Raw genomic sequence first — 18,104 nt, 5'->3', positions numbered from 1 at the left:
GATTGGGTGTCTACTGAGTGTAGAACCCTGTTCTTGGTGCCTATTGTGTGCAGATTGCTTTACTGAGCACTTATTATGTGTAGAGCAGTGGTACCTGGAATTTGGGAAACCTACAATTAAAGTAAGGACTCTACCCAAGGAGATTTTACACTCTAACAAATGTTTGAATCTCAATTTGTCCCTGTGAACTTCCTGGGATTTCCACCAGGCAAATGTCTAAGCCGGAAGACCAATCTCCCCATCTGCCAAGATTCAGGAGAACCATGTTATTCTTGTTCACCCTCCAGTGACCTTTTGAAGCCAATAAAATAGGAGAAGCTTTTAGGCCATGGGGCTGGCACCGGTTTGGTTAACAAATTCAGCTACAACAACAGCTCCAAAATCAATGGCTTGGGGTTGAGAGTCCGTGGTCAAGGAATGCCAGCTCTGTCAATCAATCAGTCAATCAATTGTATTTATTGAGCGCTTACTGTGTGCAGAGCACTGTACTAAGTGCTTGGGAAGTACAAGTTGGCAACATACAGAGACGGTCCCTACCCAACAGTGGGCTCACAGTCTAGAAAGGGGAGACAGAGAACAAAACAAAACATATTAACATAATAAAATAAATAGAATAGATATGTACAAGTAAAATAAATAAATAGAGTAATAAATACGAACAAACATATATACATATATACAGGTGCTGTGGGGAAGGGAAGGAGGTAAGGCGGGGGGTATGGAGGGGTGGAGGTGGGAGAGAGGAAGGAGGGGGCTCAGTCTAGGAAGGCCTCCTGGAGGAGGTGAGCTATCAGTAGGGCCTTGAAGGGAGGAAGAGAGCTAGCTTGGCGGAAGGGCAGAGGGAGGGCATTCCAGGCCAGGGGGATGACGTGGGCCAGGGTTCGATGCCAGGACAGGTGAGAACGAGGCACAGTGAGGAGATTAGCAGCAGAGGAGCGGAGGGTGCGGGCTGGGCTGTAGAAGGAGATTAGGGAGGTGAGGTAGGAGGGGGAGAGGTGATGGAGAGCCTTGAAGCCAAGGGTGAGGAGTTTCTGCCTGATACGTAGGTTGATTGGTAGCCACTGGAGATTTTTGAGGAGGGGAGTAACATGCCCAGAGCGTTTCTGGACAAAAACGATCCGGGCAGCGGCGTGAAGTATGGATTGAAGTGTCCACCTGCTCTTGCTCATTGATCATTCCAGACTTTGTCAGAAGGGAGCAGAATGGTGGATTGCAGCTCCAGGCAGCCACTCACAGGCTCCTGCATCAGGAAATTCACTGAGCCTTGGAGGGTTCTCTTTTTCTCCCTGGGAATGTGACAGCCACTATCTTCTAGAGCTTTAGTCTTCTAGTACATTCAGAAAGAGATTAATCTCCACCAAGTGCTCTGAAGTGCCACTGCAGGTAGCAAATATCTTAGTTGATATATTCCTGTACAGCAGGGGTAATTCCAGCATCACAAAACACACTGATTCCGCATGGACCAGTGGGTCCTCCATTGTATTCCTCCATCAGTGCTGAAGAGGCATTTCCAGTGCATGGAAGAACGCGAGATTGGAGGATGAAAAGTCCCTGTGTTTTCAGGTCAATGTAGCCAAATCAAAGGGCAAAAAACGTTTACCCTTTTCAGAAGACGGTTTTCAGCACCAGCTGGGACCGGAGATCATATCAGCACTTCTTTTGCTAAAGAAAGGGTTAAACGACATGGGTTTCAATGGAAAATATTTTAATTCTCACCGGCAAAATCCCTTTCAAAAAGAGTGATGCTTCATTTAGAAGATCTTTAACTAATATTTCCTACTACATCTTAGGAAAATCATTTCCATATCATCTTTTCACAGGAATGAACTTTCCTGGCATGAAATAGAATCTCTTTTGTCGATTGACTCAATGATATTTCTTTTTACAAGGTGGCAGGCACTTACAAAGAAAATGTGGGCACTTGGTATCAGTTTGATGAAAGGGTTTTTCCATGTTAGAAAGGGAATTTTGTTTAAGACTCAATTTAAAGGAGGGTCGACAGACTGAGTTACATGCGACGCAAAGATGCTTTTCTGGGCTGTCATCACTTCCTTGCTGCTCTCTGTCTCTGGTGACAGACCAGCATGCTCAACTTTAGAAACGACTGAAACAACAAATTTCCTCATTAGGAAATTGGAGGTATGTTTGGAAGGGGGAAAGGGGAGGAGTGAAATCCAGAGGTTTATTTCAGCAAATTGATTGAAAAGGAAAATAGCCACAGAACATAGTATCATTTTTCCTCTCTTTGTAATTTAGGAACAAAGAGTTGGAACCTGCAACTGTAGTGAGAATGTAAGTAAACTGACACATTTCTGATAATTTATTGGAATTTTTTCAGCCAATTGCACACTAACTGATTACTTAATTATACACAAATTAATTTGACTGCAATCTCTTTTACAGGCCACCAACTGTTTATGTCTTCCTATACCATCAGTAAGTGAAACCAAATTCATTGTATCTATCGTTACTTTCATGTTTAATTGCTGCATTTTGGTTATCACTGCATTAGGTGAGGCCTAGTGGAAAGTTCTCAAGACTGGGAGTCAGGAGACCTGACTTTTATTCCTAGCTCTTTTGCTTTCCTGCTGTGTGACCTTGGACAAGTCATTCAACTTCTCTGTGGCTCAGTTTCCTTAACTGAAATTCCTTACCTGTTCTCCCTCCCGCTTAGAACGTGAGCCCCATTTGAGACAGGGTCTCTGTCTGATCTGATTATCCTGTATCTATCCCAGCCCTTAGTACAGTGCTTGGTACCTAGTAAGTGTTTAACACTTTCTAATGTTAATAATGTTATTCAGTTTATAGTTATTTAGTTTAACCACTTTGATACATTGAGTTTGTTGGTCATCAGTATTTCTTTTCAAAATCCTGTGTGTTGGAATCAGATGACACAAAAGCCTGAGCAAGTACTTAATGAGCACTGAAAACATAGCAATAAGACTAAGAAGTAACATGGTCTAGCAGATAGACTATGGGTCTGGGAATCAGGAGGCTAATCCCAGTTTTGCCACTTGTCTGCTGTGTGACTTTGGGCAGGTCATTTAACTTCTCTGTGCCTCAGCTACCTCATCTATAAAACGGGGATTAAGACTGTGAGCCTTATGTGTGACAGGGACTGAGTCCAACCTGATTATCTTGTATCTACCACAGCACTTAGTACAGTGCCTGGCACATAGCACTTAACATATACCTGCTACCCTTCTCCTCTCTTTCCTCCTTCCCCGCCAAAAAAGCTGAATGAATGAATGAATGAATGTACTGGATAGGGCCTCTGGGCATCTACCTTTAGCAGCATTAAAGAGAGGGCAGAGCTGCTCTCCTCTTTGGATAACAAGTTCTCAATTTGCCCTGGAGAGAGCTGAATAGCAGAGCTTAGAGGAGCTGCATATGTGATCTCTATCAGTTGCCTGGCGTAGCTGGCCAGATCAAAATAGTCATCTGAGCAAACCTGGCCTGCTGCTTAATGGCACGTTCATCCAGAGCCTCTCTAATCGGGTGCATCTCGAATGGTTGCTTTCTGTTTCTCCTCCTCACAGACCCCAACTCTTTGGACCTAGACTTACAGAGATGGGGTGGTGAAATAGATCTCTGGCCCAGAAATATTCAAGATTGACAGTTGATATGCAGGCCTCTAGGGCTCTTTCTCTTGACCTATCACACCACTGCTACCTTGCCTGGGTTCTGGGGAGTATCCTGAGGCCCTGTCGGGGGTGCAGGGTTGCAGACAAGGATAAATGATCCTGGCCTGTTGGAAGCCCTGGACAACCTAGCATTTATGGCCCTGGCTGGAATGAGGGAGAAGATGGAGGGTTTAAAGAGTGGAGTGGGCAGGAGAAAAACAGGGAGCTCTTCTGTCCCTTGGAAAGAGATGGAGCCTGACCCATCTGCCCCACCCAGTTGGTGTCCCTGGGTGACCTCCCACTTCTTTATCAAAGCTGCAAAACAGTCTGTATATTTATTCAAAATTGGCCTGAGTTCTGCCTTGTCACTTCTTTCTGAGAAACTCATCTCGCTGTGTGACTTATTGTGTGTTTCCCTCCCAGGACAACTGCATCACCTCATGTTTTCATGATGGGCTGAGGAAGATGAGCCGGGCTCTGCCTATAATTGACAGAGTTGACCTACAGAGGGTGAATACTTCCATTCAGATTCTGCAGATTCTCCAGTGCGAAGTATGTTTTCTTTTTCTATTCAGTTGGTTCTGATTATTGTCTGTTTATGATAGAGCTTCAGGGTTGGCTGCCCAAGGTTTTTAAGGTGGGCCAAAAAACCCAGCACAGTCCATGGATGAAAGGGATTTTACTTATCCATTCATTCATTCAATCAATCGTATTTGAGTGCTTACTCTGTGCAGAGCACTGTACTAAGTACTTGGGAGGTACAAGTCGGCAACATATAGAGACGGTCCCTACCCAACAACGGGCTCACAGTCTAGAGTCCTTAGAGTCTAGAGTACTCAGTCCTGCTTTTAGTATTTCAAGCACTTAGTACAGTGCTCTGCACACAGTAAGCGCTCAATAAATATGATTGATTGATTAAATGTCCAAGGAATCAGTCAATCCATCAGTAGTATTTATTGAGCATCTCCTAGGTGCAAAGCTGTACTTAGAAAAGTACAGCTGCAGTAAAGGGCATGGCCTCTGCCTGTGAGGAGCTTAAAATCTAATGAGGGAGACCAGCAAACAAAAATGGTTTACAAATAGTGGAACTAGGAGAGAGTACAAAGCTCCAGCAGGTAGCAGCAGAGCATAGATAAATTGATAAGTCTTTAAACTCATTTAGACTGTGACGTAGTGGTTTTTTATCTCCTTTCTTTAGAAGGAGGATGAGCTGAGCTATTGCTATTGTGATTAGCAACTGAAATATAGTGAGTGTAGGCCCTTGAAAAACCTTTCACTCTCGTACAATGGGGTTCCTTGTGCTGGGAGTTCCAGGCTAGAATTCAGACAAACTTTACACAGTTGAAGGGCTAAATAATTGTTTTTCCTATTACTGCTAGTTTCACTACTATTTCCAGCACTTAGTACAGTGCTCAGGACGTAGTAAGCACTTAAAAAATACCCCTACTACTGTTGCTGTTACTACTACAGCTACTACTATGACTTCTACTGCTATCACTGCTAGACGATGAATCGTGAGCATCCTTTAGTTGGTAAACTTCTGTGGGCAGTCTGCCAACTCTTTTGCATTGTACTCTCCCATACACTTAGTACAGTGCTTTGCACACAGTAAACACTCCATAAATACCATTGATTGATTCTATTTGGTGGAGGGTTGTTGTGGCCCATACAGGGAGTGGGAAAGGAGTAGGTGGGAGGGGAGGGGCAAGAAGAGGGATGTGTCACAGGATGAAATAGTTTGAAAATATCTGCCCTATATTTTAACTTTTTAAATATGGTATTTGTTAAGAGCTTACTATGTGCCAAGCACAAGTTAAAGAAGTTGGACACAGTTCCTGTTCCTTATGGGGCTCACCATCTAAGTCTTGAGGAGCAATGGAGAGAGAGAGCAGATCAGGCTTCTGAGATAGAAGAATCTCACACACAACTATGTGGGGCTGAAGAGATGGGAGGAAAACTGTCTCTTTGGAGAGATATAAGCAGACCTGGACATTCATTTCTTTAAGAATTGTGACATATGGTAGTAAATCTCTATAAAACTCACGGTATTTTGAAGTTCCTGCAAGAAAAAGGTTTCTGTCTCTTGGAAATAATTTTTCTAGAGTACCTAGAAGGAAGAATGAGAAATAGGATACCCACTGAGGAGGTAACTGGAGTGAAAATTCCAGATTTCGTGTATGATCCCTATTAAATGTTCCCCCAAGGAAAAGTATTCCATTCAGCTCTAGAACTTCACCAGTGAAACAGAAGTGAGCCCCCTGGTGCTGAGTGGAAACTTAATCCTAGGCCCCAGGAGCTGACCTATCAGAGAAAATGATGGTCTTTCCATCTTGTCCCCTAAGAACTTGCGAGGTAAGGGTTGAAGTGGATTTCAGCACACTCAAGCCCAAAGTCTTTGAAGAAACCACATTGTTTTTCTTTTTGCAGTGACATCTAGCTTTAAAAGCAACTGTCCAGGCTCTCATCTTCAGTGTTTTTAAATTTCCTTCTCAGAGTGTGTAGATTTAAATTCCTGGTGGTGAGATAGAATGTAGTTGGAGCAAACCAACTGAAACAGGGGCTTTGACAATCCATCACCTGGTTAAGGATCTGGCCTGTAGTGTTTGTGGTATTTGTTAAGCACTTACCCTTTGCTGAGCAATGTGTAAGCCCTGGGGTAGATATAAAATAATCAGGTTGGGCACCATCCCTGTCCCACATGAAGCTCACAGTCTGCTTAGAAGGGAGAACAGAGAAGCTAAGTGATTTGCCCAAGATCACTTAGCAGGAATGTGGTGGAACTGGGATTAGAATTCAGGTCCTCTGACTCTTTTCACTAGGCCATAGTGCTTCTCAAGCCTGCCATTCTTTGTGGGTGGGAACTAGAGAGTGTGGGGCAGGGAAAGGATGGGGTTTCTTGTGAGGGTTAATATTAACATAGAGATCCCACTGATGTTAGAAGAGAAGACAGGGATAATAGATACTAAAAAGCAAAAAATGAATAAACCACATTCTATCCACCAACCTTCCTGCAGAATAAATTCTCTGAGAATTTTTTTCCCTAAAAATTTTAAAGCACAATATACATAATGAGGAATTGTGGAAGATCCAGTCCGAGGGACAGTCGGGCCCAGAGAGGAGAGGGAGAAGGGTGTTGGGTGGTCCATCCCAAGCCCTGAATGTGGGTGTCCAGGAGGGCAAACAACATATGCTTCTGAAGCAGTGTGGCCTAGTGAAAAGTGCACAGGCCTGGGAGTCAGAAGGACTTGGGATTTTAATCCCGGCTCCCAAACCTGTCTTCTGTGTAACTTTGAGCCAGTCACTTAATTTCTCTTTGTCTCAGTTTCCTCATCTGTAAAATGGGGAATCAATATATCTTCTCCCTCGTACTTTAATTGTGAGTGAGCCCCATGTGGGAGAAGGGCTATGTCTAACATAGGAAGGTGCCTAGTGCTTACCACAATTATTAGTATTATTATTATCATGGGACCTCTGCTTGGATGGCCTGTGGGACTGGCCTGAGATGAGGTGGCTTCTGTTCCTAGGAGAATTTTAAGTTTTTCCATCTTTGTGGAACCAAGATTACTAATGACATTTGCATGAACTCTCTGCATGTTCTGCTTCGTCCACACAGCCCTTCTCTTGTAAGGAGCCCTGCAATGCCACAGCTACAGGCAACATGGTGGAGTTTCTCTATGCCATCCAGGGGAATCTCCAGAAAGCCGGCCACAGATAATGAGCAAGCAACATTGTTATTTATCCTATTTATTATCCAATTTTGTAAATTGAAGCACAATAATTCACATTAAAAGTGAAAATGAGAACCAACACAAGAACTGAAGGCCAGAAACCTCTTGTTAAAACTGTGTTCTTTTCAGTTTTGAATAAAACTGTTCACTAAAAAGAGAATCTGTATTAGCCTGCCTATCTCTTTCTCTCTCTTTCCTGGGTCAAAAGACAGAGACACTAATTGAAGCAATTAATTAATTATATTTATTGAGTGCTTACTGTGTGCGGAGCACTGTAATAAGCATTTGGGAAAGTACAATATAACAGAGTTGGTAGACCTGTTCTCTGTCCATAACAAGCTTAGAGTCTAGAGGGAGAGACAGGCATTAATATAAATAAATTAACTTACAGGGCCGCTGGACTAAAAAAATTCGATCATTTCTGGTGTTTTTCAGGCTGGATAGAGAAGGATAGGTGTGAGATTCATGGCCAATTGCGGACTGATTAGGAGGTGATTTAAATTGGTGACTGGGCAGAGCTCAAAACTGCCATTGGCCTAATGAGTTTGTCCTCAAAAGACTGAATAGCCCAAAGACAGATCTGATGCCAGGAAGGGCTGTCTTGTGCAGCAAGTTCTCAAGCACTACCAGTGTCAGTGGAGCAAGTTTTGTGGGTGACCTTCAGCATGTCCTTGGAACTTTCCCTCTGGTCTCTTCTGCAGCAGGCTCTAGAGCTGAGCTCTCCTCAAAAGACTGTCTTGGGCATATTTTTATGATTCAGCCATTCCAGATGAACAAACCATTCTTTCTTCTTTATGGTATTTGGTAAGCGCTTACTCTGAGCCAGGCACTGTATTAAGCTCTGGGGTAGATACAAGCTAATCAGGTCAGACAGCGTGGCTCAGTGGAAAGAGCACGGGCTTGGGAGTCAGTGGTCATGGGTTCAAATCCCGGCTCCACCAATTGTCAGCTGTGTGACTTTGGGCAAGTCACTTAACTTCTCAGTGCCTCCGTTACCTCATCTGTAAAATGGGGATGAAGACTGTGAGCCCCCATGGGACAACCTGATTACCTTGTAAGCTCCCCAGCGCTTAGAACAGTGCTTTGCACATAGTAAGCGCTTAATAAATGCCATCATCATCATCAGACACAGTCCATGTCCCACATGGGGCTCACAGCCTTCATTCCCATTTTACAGATGAGGTAACTGAGGCACAGAGAAGTTAAGTGTCTTTCCCAAAGTCCCACAGCAGACTAATGGAGGAGCTGGGATTAGAGCCCAGGACCTTCTGACTCCCTCTTCTGAACCATTGCAGCTGATCTATACACAGTAGATGTGCTTGCTTGCTCTTGCTTGCTTGCCTGTCTGCCTGACTGATTGAAAGTCAGAAGGTGGATGACCTAATTAACTCCAGAACTAAAAGTAAAATTTCAATTTAAGTGTCAGAGCAAAGCCAGGGCCCTTCACCAACCGTATTTACAGCCATGATGGAGGAGGCTGCAACTTGGACTAGTTTTTTTTTTTTTTTCCAGAGGAAGGAAATTTCTTAGAGCTGGAATCAGAGTGAAATAGGATTGACTTGTAGTTCAAATCTGAATTATCCAGTTGGCTGACTACATTGGACAAATGATGCCAACAGCTACCCGACTCTGCACTTCACTCTGTGGAAGACCTAAAAGGGCAGCATTTTGATGAATTGTTCTCCCTGACTGGTCACATCCATTTCATTCACTCACCCAAAGGCACGTCCAGCCAACAGCCACCATTAGCAACCAATCAATTAATGTGATGTATTGAACACTTTCTGTGTGGAGAGCATTATACTAAGTGCCTCGGAGAGTACAATGCAACAGAGTTCATAGATATGTTCCATGCCCATCAGGAGCTTAGAGTCTAGAGAAGGAGACAGACTTTAAAATAAATTATGGATATGAACACGTGATGTGGGGATGAAGGTAGCATGATTATCAAGTGCTTAAAGAGTACATATTCAAGTACATGGCAACACGGAAAGGAGAAGGAGTAGAAGAAATGAAGGCTAACTCTGGGAAGTCTTCTTGGAGGAGATAGGATTTTAATAACACTTTGAAGGTAGGGAGAGCAGTGGTCTGTCAGATATGAAAGGGGAGATAATTTCAGAAGGCGGACTTGGGCAAGGGATCGGTAGTGAAATAGATGAGATCAAGATACAGTGAGTACGTTGGTGTTGGAGGTGTGAAGTGTGCAGGCTGGGTTGTATTGGGAAATCACTGAGGTAAGATAGGAGGAGGCAAGCTGATTGAGTGCTTTAAAGCCTTTGGAAAGCGATTTCTGATTGATGCAGAGATGGATGAGCACCCACTGGAGGTTTCTGAGGAATGGGGAGACACAAAACCTTTTTTAGAAAGACAGCAAAGTAAGGACTGGAGAGAGGAGAGGCAGAAGGCACGGAGGTCAGTGAGGAGGCTGATGCAGTAATCAAGGCAGGTTAGAATAAGTGCTTGGATAAGCATAGTAGCAGTTTGGATGGAGAGGATAGTGTGGATTTTAGCAATCTTGTGAACTGGATAAATGTCCAGTTCAAACTCATTACCAGAAACAGGGTCTTTTGAGGCCAATAAACCATTGAGTGGGGGACAATGTGGGGAACATTGCTAGCTCTCTTCCTCCCTTCAAGGCCCTACTGAGAGCTCACCTCCTCCAGGAGGTCTTTCCAGACTAAGCCCCTTCCTTCCTCTCCCCCTCGTCCCCCTCTCCATCCCCCTCATCTTACCTCCTTCCCTTCCCCACAGCACCTGTATATATGTATATATGTTTGTACATATTTATTACTCTATTTATTTTACTTGTACATATCTATTCTATTTTATTTTGTTAGTATGTTTGGTTTTGTTCTGTCTCCCCCTTTTAGACTGTGAGCCCACTGTTGGGTACGGACTGTCTCTATATGTTGCCAACTTGTATTTCCCAAGCGCTTAGTACAGTGCTCTGCACACAGTAAGCACTCAATAAATATGATTGATTGATTGAACACTGACAACCCCCATGAGAGCCCGAAGCCCCTCTGCTGACCCTAAAATAACAGAAGTCCCTTGCACTGTATATACCACATAATTGGATCTGACACCACCTTTGCAGAAGTCTGGAAAGTGTCATATTGAGGGGGGAGTCCCTGGGATCCACCTTACTCCAGAGCTACAGCAATCCCTCGCAAGGCACGACTTCCAAGCCATAGGACTTGATGGCAAGAGCTAGGTATTTTAAAATAAAATCCCAGTATCTGATGCCAGCTAAGGGGACAGATCAGCTAAATGACAGACTCTCCAGTATAAATCCAGACAAATGACCACCCTGTCCACTCCAGTGGTTGTGATGATGGCCATGTCCTCAACATCACTGCTAATCTTTCCACTCATTTTGAATCCCCCAGTCCTCCTGCTTCTGCCCTTTTCAATGTTTTTTTTTTTCATTTTAATGATCTCCCTTTGGCAGAATCCACCATACTAGATCTAGGTTCTCCTAAGGCCTCAATTTCCAGCAGTAAAGGACTGTGTCTCCCTCACTTACATTTTACCGCCCGGGCAGAGCCCAGGACTGAGGTCGAACTTCATCGACTAAGTTTTCAAGAATTTTATTTTAGGTTCTAGTGCCATCGTGTGGACAATGTGGATCACACACGTACAATGGAAATTTTCCCCCTTTGCAGTTTTCCTCTAATTTTGTAGTCCTGGTCCAAGTGTTTCTTAAACGCTCCCTGGGTGCAATGCATTGAACTGAACGCTTAGGAGGACAGAAACAGAAGAGACCGCCTGGTATCTAACCACAAGGAACTTCCGATCTGATGAGGGTAACAGACAAAAATATATTTCCATATAGACAAAATGAAATAAATAATTGAATAAATGAAAATCTTCAAAAGTATTAAAACCCACTTGGTGGGTCAGCATAGCTTAATTAAATCAATCAATGGTATCTTTCGAGTGCTTACCTTGTGCAGATCGCTGTACTAAGCACTTAGGAGAGTACAATGAAAGACTGAACAGTTGCCTGGTTGATTGTTGAAACAGGCCCAAACGAATGGTTGAACTCCAAGATAGGGTTTGGGGAGCAGCTGAATGACCCAGCTAGTCTGTCTTCATGGAGCAAATTAGCAAATAATCGCTCAGTCTTCCCTAGGATGTGCCAATTTCACCAGGTCCATCAGATTCATTCATTCATTCAATCGTATTTATTAAGTGCTTACTGGGAAAGTATAATACAATAATAAGTAGTGACATTCTCAGCCCACAATGAGCTCACAGTCTAGTGGGGGGAGGACAAATATCAATATAAATAAATAAAATTACAGATATATACATAAAGGCTGTGAGGCTGGGGGTGGGGGAGAGCAAAGGGAGCAAGTCAGGGCAACACAGAAGGGCGTGAGTGTGGAGGAAAAGTGGGGCCTCTTAGAGGAGATGTGCCTTCAATAAGGCTTTGATGATGATGGCCCTCATTCAAATGGGGATTTCTTATTTCCTAGAGTTACTCTCCTCCTCAAAAATCTCCAGTGGTTGCCTATCAATCTCCATATCAAGCAAAAACTCCTACTGGCTTCAAAGCTCTCCATCAGCTTGCCCCCTCCTACCTCACCTCCTTTCTCTCCTTCTACAGCCCAGCCTGCACACTCAGCTCCTCTGCTACTAACCTCCTCACTGTGCCTCATTCTCACCAGTCCCGCTGTTGACCCCTGGCCCACATCCTACCACTGGCCTGGAGTGCCCTCCCTCCTCACATCCACCGAACTGGCTCTCTTCCCCTCTTGAAAGCCCTACTGAGAGCTCACTTCCTCCAGGAGGCCTTCCCAGACTGAGCCCCCCCTTTTACTCTGCTCCTCCTCCTCACCCCATCACCCCTACTCCCTCCCTCTGCTCTACCGTCTTCCCCACCCCACAGCACTTTTGCATATAGGTACGTATTTATTATTCTATTTATTTTATTAATAATGTGTATATATCTATAATTCTATTTATCTATTTTGATGCTGTTGATGCCTTGTGTATACTTGTTTTGTTTTGTTTTGTTGTCTGTCTCCCCCCTTCTAGACTGTGAGCCCATCGTTGGGTAGGGATTGTCTCTGTTGCCAAATTGTACTTTCCAAGTGTTTAGTACAGTGGTCTGCACACTGTAAGCACTCAATATATATAATTGAATGAATAAATGAATGAATCTATAATTGTACTTATTTATATTGATGCTATTGAGGCCTGCCTACTTGTTTTGTTTTGTTTTGTTGCCTGTCTCTCCCCTTCTAGACTGTGAGCCCGCTGTTGAGTAGGGATTGTCTCTGTTGCCGAATTGTACTTTCCAAGCACTTAGTACATTACTCTGCACACAGTAAGTGCTCAATAAATACTTTTGAATGAATGAATGAATGAATGAATCACCAAAGGATGGATCAATCCCTGATTATTGATGATGTAATGATTAGGATGAAAGTCATTTCTGTCTTACAACTCTCATCTCAATTTATAAAGCTCATCACATGCAAGGTCTTATAGTGTTTCTTGATATCAAAGTAAATGCTGATGGTGGGTACATAAGAAGAAAAGTAACATGTGGCCTGGTGGAAAAAGCAGAGATCTAGGATAATCAATTATTTATTTCATTTATAATCAATCAATTATTTATTCATTTATTGAGTGCTTATTGTGTACAGAGCACACAATACAACAGATTTGGTAGAGTACAATACAACGGATTTAGTAGATACATTCCCTGCCTATGAGAATCTTGCAGTCTAGACAGAGTCAGGAGATGGGGTACTACTCCCAGCTCTGCCTCTGGCTGCTGCGCAACCTTAGACAAATCACTTAATCTCTCTGGGTCTCAGTTTCCTCATCTGTTAAATGGGAAGAATTTAACTTTTCCTCCTATTTACTTGATGGAGCCCTGGACAGGACAGGTACTGTGTCTGATCTGATTATCTTGATTCTATTTCCATACTTGGCACCTACTAAGCATTTAATAAAGACCTTAATTATTGTCTTGTCTTATGCTGTCGAGTTGCTTCCAACCCATAGTGACTCCATGGACACATCTCTCCCAGAATGCCCCACTTCCATCTGCAATCGTTCTGGTAGTATATCCATATGGTTTACTAGGTAAAATTACAGAAGTGGTTTACCATTGTCTTCTTCTATGCAGTAAACTTGTGTCTCTGCCCTCGACTCTCTCCCATGCTGCTGCTGTCCAGCACAGGTGAGTTTTTTTAATGGCATTTATTAAGCACTTACTATGTGCAAAGCACTGTTCTAAGCACTGTGGAGGTTACAAGGTGATCAGGTTGTCCCACGGCGGGCTCACAGTCTTAATCCCCATTTTTACAGATGAGGTAACTGAGGCACAGAGAAGTTAAGTGACTTGCCCAAAGTCACACAGCCGACAACTGGCGGAGCCAGAATTTGAACCCATGACCTCCGATTCCAAAGCCCATGCTCTTTCCACTGAGCCACACTGCTTCTCCAAGAGTTTGCTACAACTCTGCTACAAGAGTTTTGACTTGTAGCAGATTGCCTTCCACTCGCTACCCACTGCCCATGCTAGGAATGGAATGGGTAGGCCACTGCTTGACTCTCCCTCCCTTAGCCAAGACTGGTAGAGTACTGGAAACTCTCCAGGTATGATTCTGAGGGTACCCTAATTATTACTTAATACACGGAGAGGAACTAACCCAAGGAACAAGTTTCCAAGTTTCACCTTTTAATTTCAGCCTCATGGATAACCTCAGCTTTCCCACAAAGCTGTTAAGAACAGTAAAATTCCCTTGTTTCCAAAGTCACCATCTTCCTTCTGGAGGCCTGCCCTCACTCATGGCCTCCTGCCCCAGGTCAGTCCTGGTATTCACTGGCCCCTGCCAGGGTGGGACATTAGCAATTCTGCCTTCAGAGGAACTATGACCCTCCAGAGGCTCAGGGTTAAGCGGGGTGCTGTACCAAAGAGGCTGGACTCCGACTCCAGGTCAGGCAAGTTAAAGTGCTCATTCACACCAAGTGAATGATTTTCAAGTACAGTCAAGCGGGTGATCTCCGGGGTGGATTTTGCTGCCACAGTTAAGACATACAAGGGACCCACCAATGGACAAGCTCTTGGTGGAAGAGGAGGAACCTCACTTCAGAAATGCTTCCCTGACCCCCCGTGTCCACGGTCGCCCAAATGGTGCCAGTGAGTTCACATTAGTGACACCCAGGGGATCTGAATCTGGATCTCGGAGATGACAGGGACACTTCTGGGAGGCACCGCCCCTAGAAGGAGGAACAGAAAGAAAGAGATCAACCCAGAAGATCATGCCATTATGAAAACTTTCTTCCCTCCTCATCCAACAAAGCTTACCTGCACCCAGAGGGGTTAGCCCAGTTTTTGACTGTCTCAGCATAACCAACTGGTTTTCTTGCCTCTAATAATGGTATTTATTAACATTTTATTGTGAGCTAAGTGACACTGTCATGTTGGACACAGTCCCTGTCCCACCCAGGGCTCACAATCTAAGAAGGATGGAGAGCAGGGATGAGGTAGTGGAGGCCCGGAGAAATTAAGTTATTTGCCCAGGGCACATAACAGACCAGGGACACAGCTGGGTCTAGAACCCTGGTCTTCTGACTCCCTGTCCCGTGCTCTTTCCTCAGAGCCAAACTGCCTCACAACTGAGTTTCAGTGGCTACATTTCCCTTGAAAATCTGTTCGCCAAAGGAAATTTATCCAAAGGGTCTCCAAAATGGGCAGGTGTAGAACCCACTATGCAGTGGAAAACATCTTCAGTAAGAAAATAAAATAGAGAACAATAATGCATGGCATGCAGACACGAAGTGGCTCTTATGAAGCATTTTGAATGAAAAGAAAATGTTTTACTGCTACAAGTGCCAACATGAACCTAGGGTAGATTCAAACTGGTTTTTCTTGAAATGTCCCACCAGGTAACGGGCCATTGATGAATTTTTTCCTTGTCTTGTTGGATGTCAGACACTTCCTGCATGAGATCAAATATGTGTTTTTTTCTTGTGTTGCTCCAGGTGATTACTTTGAGCTAGGAGCTTTGTTGGGCCCCAAATAGAAGGGGCAGGAAGGAGAAGCAATCAATGGTATTTCCTGTATTGAATGCTTGGGAGAGCACACACAAACAAGATGCTAACCAAGACAATGCCTTCACAAACAGTGTGAGCTTATAAAGAGAGATAAGGGCTTTGGTGAGGGCAGGGAGACCTAATTCTAGGTTTGAGGCTTGACACAAGCATTCATGAACTCCAATTCCAGGCAACTCTCTTTCATCCTCCCTACAGCCAGTATGGTCCAAAGTAACTCTGGTCCAACACAAGGCGGGGGTTTTTGTTCAGAAATATCCATTTTCAAGTTCTGCTTGCCAGTTTTACACATCTAAATTTGTTGAAATGAACCTGCATCTGGTTCAACAACTTCCTCTTCATAGTGCAAGTTGTAAACTGCTAATGTAACCACAAGCCATTCCTGTGTAGGAAACCCAGGAGAGGTTCAGCAATTCAAGATCTGCCCTCATCCTGAGCAACAGGCCAGAATCCGAATACATCTGAAAGAGCATATTTGGATTTGAAACAAAATTTAAAATCTGTCTCTTAAATCAGTTCATCAACAGTATTAATTGAGCTATTACCCTATACAGAGAACTGTACTTAGGAGAGTTCAGTAGCATTAGGAGACATGATAACTTCTCCAAGGGGTTTACGATCTAGCTGGAGAGAAACACTAAAATAAATTAAAGGTAGGGGAAGCAATCAAGTTTAACTACATGAATGTAAAGTGGTGGAGGTGGCACATCAATACCCAAATTCTTAGGTGATCCTGAAGTGGTAATAGAGGGAGAAATAGAGTGAGTGGATGAGTGATTAATTAAGGAAGGCCTCCGGAGGAGCTGTGGTTTCAGAAGGGCTTAGGAGATGGGGAAAGCTGAGATCTTTCAGACAGGAAAGGGGAAGGAGTTCCAGATAGGAGGGAAGGTGCGAGCAAGAGGTTAGTGTCTAGAGGGTGTCTGGAGTCTAGAGGGAGGCACAATGAGGAGGTAGGCTTTAGATAATCAAAGTGTACAAGTTGGGGTGTACAAGTTGGGGTGTACTGGGAAAGGATTTAGAATTGAGTGCCTCAGAAACCTCCAGTGGTTGCCCAACTACCTCCACATCAAACAGAAACTCCTTCCCACTTGCTTTAAGGCACTCTGTCAGCTGTCCCCATCCTACCTAACCATACTAATATCCTACTACAATCCAGACCACCCACTTCAACCTACTTCTGAGGTCAACCTACTCACTGTACTTCCATTTCATCTATCTCACCACTCACCCCCTACCTGCATCCTCCCTCTGGACTGGAACTCCCCCCGCCTTTATATCCAACTGACACCATGCCACTTTCCTTCAAAGCCTCCCTAAAATCCCATCTCCTCCAACAGGCCTTCCTTGAGTAAGCCTTTATTTCCCCAACTCATCCTCCCTTCTGTGTCACCTAGGAGCCTGGGTCTCTATCCAATAAGCACTTGATTTTCACCCCACTCTCAGTGCCACAACACTTTTGTACCTTAAATACCTTATGCTCTGCCATTTCCCTTAACTGTGATTTATTTTAACACCAGACTCCCCATCTAGACTTTAGGCGCCTTGTGGGCAGGGATTGCATCTACCACCTCTACTGTGTTGTAATCTCCGAAGCTGTCAATACAGTACTCTGCACACAATAAGTGCCCTATACATTCCATTGACTGATTGATTGATTGCAGCCAACAGTCAGGAGTTTCTGGTTGATGTGGCAACTATTATGGGGAGTTTTGGGGGTTTGGAGTTTTGAGGGTTTGGGGGAGTGGGGAGTTGAGAATAGAAAAGTGATCTGGTCAGCAAAGTAAATTATGGACTAGAGAGGGGAGAGGTTGAAAACAGGGACATCAATGAGGAGGCTGATGCAATAGTCCAAAAGGGATATGACAAATGCTTGGACCAGGGTAGCTATTTGCATGGAGAGAAAATACTGATGAAGAAAAAACCAACAGGATTTGGTGACCGATTGAGTATGATCATTGAAATGGAACGTCTGCCAACTCTGTTATATTGTAGTCTCCCAAGTGCTTAGTACGTCTCTGCACACAGTAAGCTCTCAATAAATATGACTGCTTGAAAGAGAGAAGGGAGTCAAGGATAATGCCAAATTTGCAGGCTTGAGAATTGTAGGAAAGGGGGGATTGGTGGTGTTACTGAGAGCAGTTTCAGTAGAGTGGAGGGGGAGGAAGCTAGACTGCAGTAGGCCCAAGGAGGGAGCTGTAGGAGAGGAGGTGGAGGCAGCGGCTAAGGGGCTTGAATGGGAACAGTAGGAAGGAGATGGGGTGGTGGCTGGTTGGTGCAGTGGGATTGAGAGAGGATTTTCGAAATAGAAGACACATGCACACATTTTAAAACAGGAAAGTAGCCCTCAGAGAATGAGCAATAAAAAATGGTGGTCAGGGAAGGAAGAAGAATAATGATAATAATAATAATTATGGTATTTGTTAAGTGTCAACCACTGGTCTAAGCACTGGGATAGCAGCATGACTCAGTGGAAAGAGCACGGGCTTTGGAGTCAGAAGTCATGGGTTTGAATCCCGACTCTGTCATATGTCTGCTGTGTGACCTTGGGCAAGTCACTTAACTTCTCTGAGCCTCAGTTACCTCATCTGTAAAATGGGGATTAAGACTCTGAGCCCCACGTGGGAAAACTTGATCACTTTGTATCCCCCCAGTGCTTAGAACAGTGCTTTGCACATAG

The 18,104-nt window shown here is 44.0% G+C and overlaps 2 protein-coding genes and 1 non-coding gene across 6 annotated transcripts in view; 1 reads left to right on the top strand and 2 right to left on the bottom strand.

Annotated features, from left to right (window-relative positions):
• Window positions 1-2,025: 2,025 nt before the first annotated feature.
• Window positions 2,026-7,569, top strand: IL9 (interleukin 9). The gene is made up of 5 exons (XM_038771693.1): window positions 2,026-2,139; window positions 2,257-2,292; window positions 2,404-2,436; window positions 4,047-4,175; window positions 7,237-7,569. The coding sequence occupies exons 1-5, from the start codon at window positions 2,026-2,028 to the stop codon at window positions 7,336-7,338; spliced, it is 414 nt and encodes a 137-aa protein (XP_038627621.1). The 3' UTR covers window positions 7,339-7,569.
• Window positions 7,570-13,849: 6,280 nt separating this feature from the next.
• On the bottom strand, window positions 13,850-13,986 carry LOC119920050. Its single transcript, XR_005447819.1, has one exon. It is a non-coding gene; the product is annotated as a small nucleolar RNA SNORA7 (small nucleolar RNA).
• Window positions 13,917-18,104, bottom strand: part of SLC25A48 (solute carrier family 25 member 48) — a 54,559-nt gene continuing 50,371 nt past the window's right edge. For 2 of the 4 annotated variants that reach the window (XM_038740574.1, XM_038740575.1), the window contains one exon: window positions 13,917-14,593. In XM_038740574.1, coding sequence (XP_038596502.1) covers window positions 14,525-14,593 — 69 coding nt within the window. In that variant the 3' untranslated portion in view covers window positions 13,917-14,524. The remainder of the gene's footprint in view (window positions 14,594-18,104) is intronic. The other 2 variants (XM_038740572.1, XM_038740573.1) reach the window with 1 other exon arrangement.

The sequence above is a fragment of the Tachyglossus aculeatus genome, chromosome X1, assembly GCF_015852505.1.
Source record: "Tachyglossus aculeatus isolate mTacAcu1 chromosome X1, mTacAcu1.pri, whole genome shotgun sequence".
Classification (NCBI taxonomy): domain Eukaryota; kingdom Metazoa; phylum Chordata; class Mammalia; order Monotremata; family Tachyglossidae; genus Tachyglossus; species Tachyglossus aculeatus.
The sequence above is the reverse complement of the archived record's forward strand: the minus strand, read 5'-3'. Positions and strand labels throughout refer to the sequence as shown.